General features: G+C 43.5%; 1 protein-coding gene across 1 annotated transcript in view; it reads right to left on the bottom strand.

Annotated features, from left to right (window-relative positions):
• Positions 1-14,701, bottom strand: part of Gatb (glutamyl-tRNA amidotransferase subunit B) — a 76,587-nt gene that overhangs the window by 34,206 nt on the left and 27,680 nt on the right. The window contains exons 3-7 of the mRNA XM_051198805.1: positions 14,473-14,586; positions 12,030-12,228; positions 11,467-11,589; positions 2,928-3,041; positions 626-710 (exon numbers count right to left, since the gene is read on the bottom strand). Of these exons, the coding sequence (XP_051054762.1) occupies positions 626-710; positions 2,928-3,041; positions 11,467-11,589; positions 12,030-12,228; positions 14,473-14,586 (635 nt within the window). The remainder of the gene's footprint in view (positions 1-625; positions 711-2,927; positions 3,042-11,466; positions 11,590-12,029; positions 12,229-14,472; positions 14,587-14,701) is intronic.

The raw sequence follows: 14,701 nt of genomic DNA, 5'->3' as shown, positions 1-14,701 counted from the left end.
TATATGTGGTGAGAAATGTTCTCAAGGCTCTAGTATCTCAACAGTTGAGCCCCAGCTGGCAGTGCTGTTTTGGGGGATAGCAGTCTTGCTGGAGGAAGTGTGTCACTCGGGGTTCATAGCTTTGCCACACATCCAATTTGCTCTCTTTGGTTTGTATCTGTGGTTGATGATTTGATCTCATAGTTACTGTTTCAGCCACTTCCAGCCATGCCTCCTTTGCCATTGTGGATACTTCCTCTGGAATCACAAGCCAAAATAAACTGTTTCTCCCATAGGCTGCTTTTGATCACAGTGTTTTATCATAGCAACAGAAAAACTAACTGAGCAGTAACCCTACAACCAACTCTTAACCCTTTTCTACATCAAGCTGAGACTGTGAGAGCTCTCACAGATTACTTAAGGGAATTAAAAAGCAGGAAGCAAAGGACCTCTTGGACCTGAGACTAAGCACTTCTGTATAAGCTTGAACTCTAAGGTCTCAGAAGACCATGTCTCATCCCTACAGGGTACATTGGTCATTTCTCTTATGGCTACAGAGAAGATAAGGACCTTTGTCACATGACCAGTCCATGGCTGAGCCCCAGCCTCCAAGCTGTGGTCAACAGGCTTATCAATACAAACTCACCCCAGCTTATAATCAAACGAACGAGTTTCATTTAGAATTTTCCCTCCATTCTCAAGTTCAGTGATTTGCCTCTGGATTTCATAGTCTGAAAAAACAAACAAACAAACAAACCACAGCAAGTTAGTATATTCTGAGTCTCTTTCATCCATGTAGGCAAATATTAGAAACCATTCTCAATCCTTAAGTTAAAGAAAAAAGTCAAGGGGATTGTTTATGATGATCATATGGGCTGTCTTTTCTCCTCACAACTGAAAAGGACCCTAAAAAGCTTGTCTCTTTCCTCCTCTCTCTTTCTTTTTCAGATGCCTCAGCTCAGAGAGATTAATAGCCTAGTACAGCTATAGACACCTTGGTAGAAGGGCTGGGACTGCTGTGTAGGTCTAGTGACTGCAGATCTAGGCTTGTGGCCTTATTCTGGGACCAGCAGATGGGTCACAAGGAACACTCATAACCCTCAAAATGTATATAGAGAATATGGGTGAAAATGACTTTTGGAAAAAAGAATAATTTTCACTTTATTTTCCAAGATATCTGTGATCACTTCTCCATAACACACACCTAACACACACCCTCACTACCCAACAGAATAGATAAACTATGTCAATCATCACAGCCAAACATAATTGAAATACAGCACAGCTGCTAAGCTCCTTTGCAAAAGTCACCATTCCCAACTTCCTACCCCATGTCCCTTGCTCAAATCCACACCCTTTAATCCAGGCTGCTGAGAGGCAATGGCACCAAACGGGTTCATTTGTACCCCACCTCTCTCACCTGAATATCCTCCTTGATTGACATGAAATGATGGCTAAAAGGTCCAACATGATTTGAAAATACCTGGTGGGCAAATTGTAGGCTTGGAGAATTAAGCTCATGGTGGCAAAGCTTTGGTTCTGCAAGACTATGTTTGAACACAGGTAGGATTCTGAATATTGATCCAGAGGGCAACTCATATAACAAAAAAGATTAGGGACAGCTTAAAAAAAAAAAATTACCGAGGGCTCCTCTGTACACCACTACAGACAAGGCATAAACTCTGGCTGCCTGCCCTTTGTTGGTCACGGTTAACCACCTCGTAGGTCAATACAGCCCTGAACATGGCATGCTCAGTGAAGGCAAACTTCATTCTACTTGTTCCAAATTCCTTCACAAACACAGCTTGCAAGCGAGAGCCTCTCTCCTTACCCCTTTGGTGGCTCCAGCAAGTGGACTATGTCCCCTTTCAGAGACAGGAGTCACTCCTTACCCCTATCCTTCTGTTCCATGACTAACCCCTTGAACCACTTTAATGCCTTTTCTCTAAAAATATGTCCCTTCAAGTATCTTCATTAAGGCTGATTAATCATTTCAGGGTTGGGCACAAAGCTGGCACAAACGAGAATAGCTCCTTCTGCACTACATTAATACTTTCCCGCATAGGTCCAGTGCCCACTAAGCATCTTGGCTGCAGCAGTGCAAAGGCGATACCTTCAGCAGGCTTGCTGTCTGTGTACTCTTAGAGGATTTGCTTTTAATTCATCCCCCCTCCTCCTCTACGGATGTCTCTAGTTTTAAAATCTACTTTGAGTCTTCTGAGATGTCCTCCCCTCAGACTGTTTCTAGCATCTGTGGGACTGCCCACAGAAGTTGCTGTACATTAGCCATCAGTGAAAGGCTCACTGTATGCTTCAGGAAAACCAACCTTGACTGCACAGACACATGCAATCTACTAGCTGAAAATGGGGGGAAAAATAGAAACATAGTAACTAAATAGACTATGTCCAATTTAAAGAATGAACTTGACTTCAGAAAGTGTGTGATACATGTTTGAACACAGCTACTGTATTTTATAAATCATCTCGAAGCAGGTGGAGTCTATTTCCCTCCCTTGGATCTGGCCTGAATTCAAGTTGCTATGAAAGAAATGTGTCAGAAGTGACACTGTGTGAGCTGAAATTCAGAACTGAGAACTCATGTTAACTGTGAGATGTTTGCCTCTACCCTCCTGGGACCCTCCATTGGCAAACCAAAGCCTCAGCTAGACAAGGGAAGGACAAAAGACTACGTGGATGGAGAAGCCTCAAGTCACATGGAGAAGCCACAAGGCCACATGACTGAGGCCATCTCAGATCTTCGCTTCTGCTAACCTGACAGTTTCTGGAGCTCCATGCATAAGCAGAGGCAGGTCCAGCAGAACCACTACCTGGCCCACAAAACTGAGAACTAGAGACTGCTGCAGGAACCACTACAAAGAGTTGCACACTACAAACAAGAGGTGACCAATACACAGATGGATATAGCAGGAGTCGAAGTTGGCATTCACCTATGGCTTTGGCCATGAATCTGAGGCTGTTGAGATTCTTCACTTCCGTCCGGACACCCAGAGGTTCCCCAGGGTGATGCACAGATATATTGGCGTCTACTCTCAGTTGACCCTCTGGAAGGAAAAAATACAAAAACTGTAGAAATTCTCTGAAGCAATATGATTTGTAGGGTAGGGAGATGTCAGGGTAAGTAGTATGTCTAGCTAGAGCAACCTAGCTTGAGAAAGCATAACTGGCTCTGAAACACGTGGCTGCTCCCACTGCCACTCAAGGCTAGTCAGAGTCCTGAGGTGTGTGTAAACATGTTTCTTCTTGTGCATACACAGACATTTTTGATGCACACACTGGAAGAATCGATCTATTCTGTGTGTGCTAAGTGAGAATAAGATTATTAGAATAGAGGTTCACTCTTCAGTTTTACTGGATGGCTATTTTCAAAGTATCTGAGGTGGGTTTGGATGAAGCCTCCAAAATGATTATGTGAAACCCCTCCAGTGCTCTTCAGTGAAATTGGGATCTCTACGTGTTTTTAGGAGATTTATAGACAGTCCTTGAGAATTTACAGCTCAAGGGCAGGAGCTGACACCTGAGCTGTTTCTCTCCCTTCTCAGACACCGTAATGATTTTCCTTCTGTAAACAGGAACCCAAAGCCCCCCTGGTTGCCATGAGGATTTGCTGACGCTGGAAGACTGAGGAAGAGGGATGGGTGGAAGGGTGAGAGGGGAGCAGACCATCCTTATGGGACCTTCTCTACCCTGGGAAGCTCCTTAGCTTAGGAGGGGTGACCCGAAAGAAGCAGGTGATATGTGGAGAGGACCTAAAGGCTTTTGGTGAAGATAGAGAGGCCAAAAAAAAAAAAAAAAAAAAAAAAAAAACAAGACAGATGCGAAGACAAGAAATAATCACATTTTCTATGTTACAAAGTAAAGCTTGAGTTCTGGTCTCCAATTTTATGTGCACTACTTAAAACAAGATGGGAAGTCAAAAATGTTGCTTTTATTATTTATTTTTTGAGACTGTCTCACTATGGAGCCTTGGCAAGTCTAAATTCATCATCTTCCTACATCAGTCTCCCAAGTAGCTAGGACTACAGGCGTATGTATCACTGCTCCTAGCTCTTAGGTAGGATTTTAGATTAAAGATGTTAATCCCTTAAGCCCGATGATGGGTTAAATAAATTCATTTCCCAAATGTTCCACAACAAAAACATATTAATACAATTAAAAGCATTAATAGGTTCCATACCAGGAAAAGGAAGGTTATTTGTCACCCCAACTCCTGAGCTACGGCACCAATCCCATACCAGCCTGAGATTACCACTCAGCCACTGCACCTCCTCCCTTCCTGGAAGCCTGACAAGATGTCTTTCAGCTCAGGAATGGCTCTACCTACTTTGCTAGCTCTGACTTCTCCACAACTGCACATATCCTACAGCTGCTTATTTTTAAATCAGCTTTTTAACAACTCGCACTCTTCTGAGTTCTGAGAAGTACCACCTGCTTAGGAACCTTGATGTCAACTTTTATTTCCTACTTTGTCCCTTACTTCCAATCTATCAATTAGACCCTCTCAGGCCTATCTAGACACCCTCAGATTTGTCACCCCTCTCCATTCTGCTACTGCAACCTTTGAGATCACATCCTGTCTCAATATAGCAGGGCCTCTTGTCCAGTTCCCACAAATGTTACTAACCAAGACTGTCATGCTGGTGCCCCGAGGCTTTACCATTCCTGTTGCTTGCTGGGGCACAGCAGTCCCATGTGGCATCTCCTCTACTTCATACCTAAGACCTTATCTGATGAAACCAACATTCATTCACACCATAGGAAAGCTCCCCACCTCTAGTCAGGTGAGCATTCAAGGGGTGGGAGTGCTGACATAGGGTCTCAGGTCATTCAGGCTGGTCTCAAACTCACTATGTAGCGACCCTGAACTTCTGGTCCTCCTGTTTCAACCTCTGGAGTACTGGAATTACAGATGTGCACCCATACATCTAGCTTTCCACTAGAATGTCATCAATGTTACTATCCCTCTCTGTCTCCCCTTAGGCTCAACCCAGAGGCCACATGCAGTGTTCCTTCTCTCTTCTAGGCACTTGTCAGGAAGTGAGCCTCCCTGTGTACGTCCTGCAGCTTTCTCAGAATACAAGGAACACAAGCCACATAGAAGAGCCAATGACTGATTAATTGCTAAAACCAGAATGGAAAGGCCCTTGAGGATGGCTCCCTCAAGGACATGGGCCTCACTAATCCTCTCTTCCATATAAGCCATCAATCCTTCTAAGCATTCCCTCTGCTATGTACATATCTAATAGTATTTATTTCTCATTAAGAAAACACACAAAAGCCTCAAAACCTAGTCCCATGAGCCCAATTTTCACACCATCAGTCATCAGCCATTTCTCTGCTTTCCCTCTAGGCAAATCCTTTCTAACAAGTTAGTGCACACACTGTCTTCACTCTCTCACCCATTAATCCTAACCCATCACAGCCCGGCTTCTGTCCTCAGATCTCTGAAGATGCTATGTCACAGGTGCCACAAGGCCCTTGGTGCTAAATCCAATGGACAAAGACACAGTCTGTTCTCACTTCACTGTGACATATCAATTAGCCCCCAGTTATAGTTGAGAATGGCCTCAAATTTGCTATACAGCATAAGTTGGTTCTCTGGGCCCTACTCCGGGCTTTATAGGTATTCCAGTTTCCAAATCCAAATCCTGACTTGCTGCTTTGCAAAGTCCTGTCCTTATCGTCCCATCTAAGATAAAGCCATGACCTACGTCTTCAAACTTCCTTGAAGCTGCCTTTGCTTTGTTCCCATCTCTGATCTTCCACACCAGCCTGTCATGAGCCTTCTTCCTAAGAACCACCTTGAGTCTACCCATCTCTCCATCATCTCTGCCACCATTGCCATCAAGCCTTGCACCTGATCCCTTATTCTCAAATGGGCTCATACTTCTAGACCTGAGATCCACTCTCTATGGCAGCTACAGTGGCTTCTAAAGCATAACCAGTCTAAGTGATCTCTCACCTGAATCCTTTCTGTGATTCCCACATCATCTGGAAGTGTACACTTCTGACTACTGCCAAACTGTTCTCTGCTTACCTTTCTGGATTTTCTTACAGTCTATCACCTCGGTAACCTTAGTGGTACTTTCTGAGCTCTTCTTTAGGCCAGGCTCTTTGCCTTTGTTATTTCCTGAAATGCTCATCACCTAGTTCTAAGTAGGCTAGGACCTTAAGTCATTCCCTAATTAAACACCCACTCTGCTGCATGGCTTTTAAAAGCAATATTGTCACTTCCAAGTTGTTCTGGCACTGAACTTCATTTATTTCCTTAAAATAACTATAATAATTATTTTTGTTTTGTTTGTTGATGATTGATTCCAAGGGTAAGGTCCTCAATGCAGGGCCAAGACCTTTTTTTAGGATCTAGAGCTGGGTTTGACCCACTGTTATTATCCAATGAATTAAATAAACCCTATTGAATGATGAATTTCAAAACACTGGTATTTCCTGAGCAATAAGCAAACAGATTGGTTTCTGTCTCACACTGGTTCCTAGTAAGTCTACAATCCTGTCTGACTAATCTACAAAATGGAATAACATGAAAGGCCCATTAAGCTCAAAGAAAAACTGCCCAAGTATGCTGAGCTCTGCATGACCAAACCTAAATGCTTGGGAGACAATTTAAAAAAAAAAAAAAAAAAAAAAAAAAAAAACTGGTGGAACCTTGAATTACTACTCACTTTTAAAGATGACACTCTCTTTCATGATTTAGAATTCTAATTTGGAAGAGGAATAAAGGCATGAATTTTCATCTCTCCCAGAAAATACCACACTACATAAATGTCTGAGGAGAAACACTTAGTATCCTACCGTGTTGAAAGAGAGTTCACTAGCCGGATTCAGATATAGTATCAGACATTAACAAAAGACACTCTACCTTGTGAAGACAAAATAAGTTTTAAACAAATTAAGTTAAATTATCTCAAGTGCATGAAAGCCTTGGCAGTCAGGCTTGCTGCCTCTGTGCTTCTGTCCCGCTAAGGGGCCTTCATTCCCATACAGGAATGTCAGCGAGCTCAATTTGTGTCTTCTCAGAGTAGATGGTTATAACAGCTAAACTAAAAACTGTGCCACTGAGTATGGTGACAGAACAGTCATGTCTGCTTTTGAAACACATCTGAACAACAACAGTAAAACACTAGGAGAGAAAACGGTTCCTGCAAATGGTGGGGGACTGTGCAGCGGGTTGGTCATTCTGGCTGTTGAATAATGGGGGCAGGGCAGGGCTGATTAAAAATCTGTTTGCAGTGCTGAGAAAGGCCTAGGCCTTACACACACTAGCAGGTGTTCTGCCACTGACTACATTGCCGGCCAAATGTGATCAAATTGTACTGATAGAACTATAACTCATAGAACATATTCATCCAAATGAGTGGAAACTCTGTAAAAGCAGTCCTACGTACTGTGTTGCTCAAAGTGTGCAGTAGACCCTGTGCTGCTTTACAGCCACCATTACATCCACTCTCTGTAATAGAGTGGTAATGACAGGTACCTGAACATCCCTGTGGCATTTCAAATCATGTCTACCAGAACCCCAGACTTGCTCTTACACCCACTGATTCTTGGCTTTCCTTTCTCTTCTGTTTCTTTCCACACAGCTATTTGAGAAGGACTTTTAAAAGTGTAGAAAATAAGACTTGAAGAAATCATGTAATGTGTCCAGGTTTCTACTGCTACAAGCCACAGGCCTGGATTCTAATTTAGATCCAGGCCCTCTCCTCATTCATACTTCACTACTTACCTCTCTGAGCAGGTATCTATGGCAGCATGATGCTGTATGGCTACCACTGGGAAGTGTGGTACCAGGTTTAAACAAAGGAGGGTTCAGTCCCAGTGCAGAAGCTTCTAATGAATCTTGGACAAACAGCCTCAGTTTCCTTACTTGTAAAGAGACATATCACCATCTCCCAGGAATGTTATAGTGTTTAAGTTACAGGATAATAATGTGCTTTAATAATAAGCACATACTAAACTTTCCAACTAGTAGATAGTATTATTGTTGAAGTACTTAGTATGTCTACTTCTGTTCCCATTCAAATCAACACACTGCTTTGGGGATCTCTTCTAACAGCAGCAACATGCTAAACATGACAAGGAAATGGCTCAGACACTTGATGGGATATGTCATTCTGTAAATATGTTTCTCTTACTGGTTAATGAATAAAACACTGTTGGCCAATAGGAAAGGAAGATAGGTGGGACTAGGAGACAAGGAGGAAAGAGGAAGTAGTAGGGAGGAGTCAAGATGGAGAGACTGGAGAGAGTGAACGCCAGCCCTACTCTCCTGTAAGATGAGACCACGTGGAAATACTTAGATTAATAAAAATGGGTTAATAATTAAGACAGAGATAGCTGATAAGAAACTAGTACCTGGCCAACAGCATCTATATCTAAAGCAGAGTCTCTGTGTGTTAACTGGGGCTGGCGCCGTGGTAGGTCCAGGCTGACAGGGGAAAACATACTCCTTACAGACACTGGACTATGGTGGGCCATGCTCATTAGCAAACTACCACGAACTCACTAAATGGGGCCCAGAACAGTTCACACTTCAGTCCAGAAGCACCAAATCTACTGGACTCTAGAGGCACCTCTTCAAGATAGCCTTCAGTTCCTCATGCAGCCTCCAGTGCTGACACAGAGATCTCACAGTGGCAGCATGAAAAAACGAACAAAGACATTTAGGCTGAGGAAATGCTAACAGCCAGAGAAGTCAGACTCTTGAGGCATGCAGGCATCCCTCAGTGCTCCAGAGCACTTCGGAACAACTCAAGCTTCTTGGCTGCTGTACTGGGAGCAAAGCTGCCAGATTTGTGTTGAAAAGAAACAGAAAATGTCACAACAAATGAGACTTAATGAACTTGCTCAGCTGCTACTGACTCATGAGCTCTTGCCATTGTCGCTTCCCTCTTCACTAGAACCCAGACTCCCTCAGCTAACAAGTGGCCTGTTCATTATTCCAGAGGTTTGCAGGACTTTGAGATTATCTAGAAACTTTAAAAACATGATATAGAATCAACATTTAGCACATTAATGGCTAACCATCCAAGCTGCCCATGTTTCATTTATGTTCTGTGGGCAGCATGAGTGATAAATAGAAAATAATAGAGAATTTCCTTATTCTAACAGGATTTTGTTTCTAAAACAGAAACGTGTAGGCAGCTAACCTTTATGTCACTCAGAATCATGGGGGGTTGTTTCTCCAGCCTTTGAGGATGAGAGCAAATAAGCAAGTTTGGTCTTTAGGTGTCACTTTACCAAGACTCTTGGAGTTACAATTTACCATTTGTAAGATGTCCTATGTGACAAGTATGACATTAAACATTCAGAAGACTCTCTGTGACATGGAAACACATTATGTGATGTGATAAAGGTGTCCACAGTATTACACACCAACAGGGAGATGAACTCATCATTAATGGTGCTTACTAAGTGCCTGCTGTGGCCATTTCACGTGCATGCTACGGAAACAAGACTGTAAGTGCTGAGCTTGTATTCTGTCAGGGAGGGCCCCAAGGGTGGTGGGAGTTTCCAGCCTCTGCAAAGGGAAAATGAGGGGAAACCATGGGAGAGATTCGCTCTCAGGGACTTAAGGGAAGGCAAAAGAACACTGGGCAAGCACCAAGACAAAACTGCCATGAAGAGGGACTAGGAAGATGGAGTCAAGCAAGGGATAGATGAGAGAGAGAGAGAGAGAGAGAGAGAGAGAGAGAGAGAGAGAGAGAAAGAGAGCAAGTGCATAAAAGAGGGAGCCATTATAGATTTGAAGAGAAAACTGAACCAGAGAAATGTCCAGAGACCTACAAGACTGACCCCAACTAACAATTTGAGCAACCGTGGAAAGGCTACCATAAATGCTCTTCCCTGATACTGACATTGATAACTAACTTATCCACCATCATAGAGCCCTCATCTAGTAGCTGATGGAAACACTAAACTGAACTGGAATCCAGATGCAGAGAGGGAGGACAAGACCAGGTTGCAGAAACACAGAGACAGCTGACCTGAACAAGGAGGAGCTAATGGGTCCCTAGCCTGATAGCTGGGAATTCAGCATGGGACTGACTCAGACACCCTGAACGTGGGTCACGGTTAGAAGGCCTGAGCAGTCTAAGGGACCTCAGACAGTGGAGCCAGGATGTATCCCTGGTGCACAAAAGGACTTTGGGGGCACATTCCCCATGGAGGGATACTCAGGAGAGAAGGCCTAGCCCCTACTCCAAATGACTTGACAGATTTACATGACCCCACCTGGCATAGCCCTACATGTGGAATGGGGGGGAGATGGGAGGGGAGGGTGGTGGTGGGGAGCATGAGAGGATGGGAGAGAGGGAAAGAGGGAGGGAGAGGGAACTGGGATCAATATGTAAAATAAAAATAAAAAAATAATTAATAAACTGCATGATGAAGTTAATAGACCTATGATTTACTTGAAATAATGTGTTTCCTATGACACTTTCTCTCATGTACTTTCTTCATACTCCAGACCCAAATCTATCTATCTATCTATCTATCTATCTATCTATCTATCTATCTATCTATCTATCTCTCCTATCTATCTCTCCTATCTATCTATTTCTCCTCTCTTCTCTCTCTGTCTCTATCTCTCCTTGAACTTAAACATCAAGGCAGTTGGATATAATTTTTTGTCTTTTTAAAGTGCTGGGAATTAAGCTAGGGTCTCACACATGCCAGGTAAGCACTCTAATGAGCTGTATCTCTAGGCCAGTACAATTATATCTGTTTACAGCAAAACAAAACAAAATAAAAAAACTGGCTTTGCCTGCACACACATAAAAATCTTTACTTCATTTTAAAAATTAATAGGTTATCATTATTGTTTCTTGAAACATGTTTGTTTCAAGACTGTTTGGCCCTGACTAGCCTTAGATTCTCTTTATAAATCAGACTGGCCTCACATTCAACAGCAAACTACCTGAATCTGCCTCCTGGGTGCTGAGATTAAAGGTATGTTAATTGTACAAATGAATGGGAAACAGTTTGATATTTTACTATCTGTACCTACATACGTATGAATAAATATATAGCGTGTAATTATCAAGTCAGGGTAGCTCACAATTTGAGATGGATAAAAATTTTGCAAAAAGAAAAGAACTAGACATTTCCAAAATAGCAACTGGCTATGTATATAGAACTCACAAAAATAAGAATTATTGTTCATGAATAGTGTTCTCTTCAGAAAGTTCTGAACTGAACACACCTCCTGAATCCCCTCAGTTCTCATGGAATAAGCCGGGAGAAGGTAAATCTCTCCTTCTGACTCCTTCTACACCCACACTCTCCAGCTCAATGTGTGAGCAGTGTTGTTTATGTTTAGTTTTGGTTTGGGGCTCTTAAGAAGAGAAATTCTAAGGGGGAAAAAGAAGTGGGGTATAAAAGGCTAAGTACAGAATGTGCCAGAAGCAGAGAGGGGATGATGCAAAGCAGGGACACTGTCCATGCAGCCTCTACCTGCCATGTTTGCCTGGCTGGTTCCCAGGGCTTGAAGGATCATCTGTAGTTCCCTGACAGCTATGGCTGCCTCTTCTCCACAGCACAGGTCAGGCTCCAGGACCACTTCGAGAAGGCCAATTCCTACCAAAGAGAAGTAAGTCAGCCTGACTTGGTCTTGACAGATACATCAGCCAAGAACTAGGAGATCTTAGGAAAATGTGGCATTAATGAACGACCTTCAAAGCAGCCTGTCCCTCCTTCCCCCACGTCTACCACTGGTCCATTTTCAACTCTGGTTCATTTCCTTTGATGTCTGTTTAAGGATATCCAGCTGTGGGCCGTGACAAGGCAGATAGGTCTGTCTGATTTTAGGGGTGAGTAATTGGCAAGCCTAGCAGTGAGCACGGTTCAGACTGTGCTCTCTCATCAGCTCTGCCAATACCAACATGGATATTTTGATCTGTCAGTCAGGCTCCTGTGTCTGCTTTATAAATTGGTTTGAGAAAAGTCTAGAAAGGAAGAGAAGTACCCAAGACCCCAGAGCAGAGAGGGTTCGAAGAAGCAGGGTAGAACTAGCCTACCGGCTCTATTCAAATCAATGAGCGTCTGGGACCTCAGGTCATCATGGAGGCTTTTGCCACTGTCCTGCTCCAACTGGATCTGTTTGATCCTCACTGTCTTCGTGAGCATCTGACTCCGTTTCTTCCCCATGTAGGCACTGTATGTTAAGTGCCCATTGGCAGCAATCGGGAGCCTCTGCTGGGTGATCTGGTAGCCTGCCTGCTCACAAACAAACATGGGTTAGTCTCGTGCAGAGCCGAAAGCTGGGATTCACTTCACTTTCACACCATAAAGGTTTGCTTGAAACAAACACAAGGAACAGCAGAAACAAGAAAACAATAACAAAAATCAGTTTATACACTGCTGCCATAATTTAGTCTTTCTTCTTCTGGCTTTTCCCATCACCCCATTACCCGCCCAAAGCCTCTCACCCCCAATAATGATACAATTAGCAACATGAGTCCCATCTTCCTTGCTGCCTTTTTGGGGAGTAACAATAACCTCATTGTCAGAGGCCCCTAAGAGAAAAATGTATTGTTTTCATTTAACTCATTAGCCTAAATTCTGCATCTCATTACCAGGCTCCTGCTGAGCCCCTTATTAGGGAATGCTAGCTAAGCAGTTAGCCGTCCACTTGCAACATGGCTTACAGCAACTGCCACTGCATTTCAGCTTGTTTAGATTCTGCTCTTTTGTGTAAGCAATCATGCCAGCTGCTCTTCCCTTATTCCTCTGGTCAGAAAGTGCTATGATGTACTCATAATCTGAAAATGGACAGCACATAGCATCCCCCTCCCCCCCGCAAAAAAATAAAATCTGACGGATGTTGCAAGGGTGCCTACCCCTTCTAAACAGAAAAGAATTACTTTGGAACACACACTGAGAATGCAGGGCGATGGAAACACTGGAGATAGACAGAAAATAATGGTTAAAGCATCTGCAGTATTTGCTGGACATCGTTGCCCTTATTCAATCCCACAAGCCTATGTAGTACAGGCAAGAGGGGACCCAAGGACCTTGCCCAAAGCCACACATAGACTAGGAGATCTCCAGGCCACACTGGCCCAAGTCAGTAGGTCTCCTTACTAGGCTTTTAAAACTTCAGAAATGAAAGTGGTCTTGTCAAACCACAGCATCTCTATCGTGACCTTCAAGGTTTCTGATGCAGGATGCATGGAGTAGGGCTGGAGAATTTATATTCCTACCAAGGCTCTGGGAAATGCTGACACTGGGTGCCCTGGGGTCACACCTGGGAAACTGTGCAGAAGACTAAGTCCCTATCTATACTCAGATAGGAATTTTCCACCTATAGATATGAATTCTGGTTTGGGTTGTTGAACAAAATACCAGGGCACCTTTCTAGATATAAGTTTCAGATATACGATAAATGAAATGTGTTATGATCATGCCATGTGCAATATCGTAACCACATGTTCTGGACATGCTGAATGGCCCAGGCCAAGAAGAACAGGTTACAATCCAAACATTTCCAGTGCTTTACGTGAGTCAGCAGCACATAGCTTACCTAGCATGTGCAAGTCCCTAGGTTCCATCCCAGTACTGAAAAATGAAACATTTCTTTTGAATTTACACAGCAGAACTTGTGGAAATGTGGACTGTGTGGGAGCTACAGGGTCCTACTTACCTTGCTTTTTATTTATGACTGTTTATTCCCTCACCACTAAAACCCAACCCTTTCAAATCTTCAGTTCCAGGAGAATGGAGCGCAGCAATGTTTATTACTATTGTTTTTCAAAATCATACTTACCTATCAGAAGATCTGATTAAATGACACATTGTTTTCAGAAACCCATTCAACATTGCAGTTTTGTTCCAGTGCAATACTATGAAAAATTGGCTCTCATTCACACTGGCACCACTTTAAGAAAGAAACTTTCTATATTTAGGGGAAAAGCGGGCAAATATTGAGTTTGCTGCTCAACTAATTATTGTTGTTTGTGCTCATTCTGGCTCACAATTCTGCCTACTAATGTCCAGTTGCTTGCTCCTTGGGAGACAGAACATCTCCAAAGGGACTAGCCTTCTTATTAGGAAAGTCTACATAAAAGAGACACCTTCTCACAATGTTTGCAGTGACAGTGGGTACTAACAGCTGCATCAACCACAGGGCTGGCTACCCTTTGTTCTAACAGGCAATTAGCACCAAACATCATGGCTGGGAGAACCTGACAGCACTGGCCTCTCTTGGTCCCTGTTCAATTATGAGTGAACCAACAGAAGCAGGAGATGAAGCAAGGAGTCAGCATCAGGACAATCACATCCAATCTTGTAACCATCGGGGGGCCTCTGCCTTCATTAGGGCTGGGCAGTACCTCCTGCTGCGATGGACGGAGGGCTGATTGAAAACATGAGTGGCACATCCCCTGGCCTTTGCTTCCATCTCCCAAGGCAGGCAGGCCCAGTGCTGAGAACTTGTAAGGGCAGATCACATAGCATACTTACAGGAAGGTCTGCGTAGAAGTAGTGCTTCCGGTCAAAAAAGGACTTCTTGTTTATGTGGCAGTTCAGTGCCAAGCCAGTCATCACTGCAGCTTCTACACACCTCCTGTTGAGAACCTTTACAAACACAGCAGGAGCTTCTTTTAGAACCACAGGCTACACAGTTGCTTCCCTCCTACTCTGCCCTCTTCCCTGAAGAGTCAAAACTGTTATCACTGGTTCTCTGTGGTCA

Source organism: Phodopus roborovskii, unplaced genomic scaffold (assembly GCF_943737965.1).
Source record: "Phodopus roborovskii unplaced genomic scaffold, PHOROB, whole genome shotgun sequence".
Taxonomy (NCBI): domain Eukaryota; kingdom Metazoa; phylum Chordata; class Mammalia; order Rodentia; family Cricetidae; genus Phodopus; species Phodopus roborovskii.
Note: the sequence above shows the minus strand (reverse complement) of the source record. Positions and strands in the feature narration are given on the sequence as shown.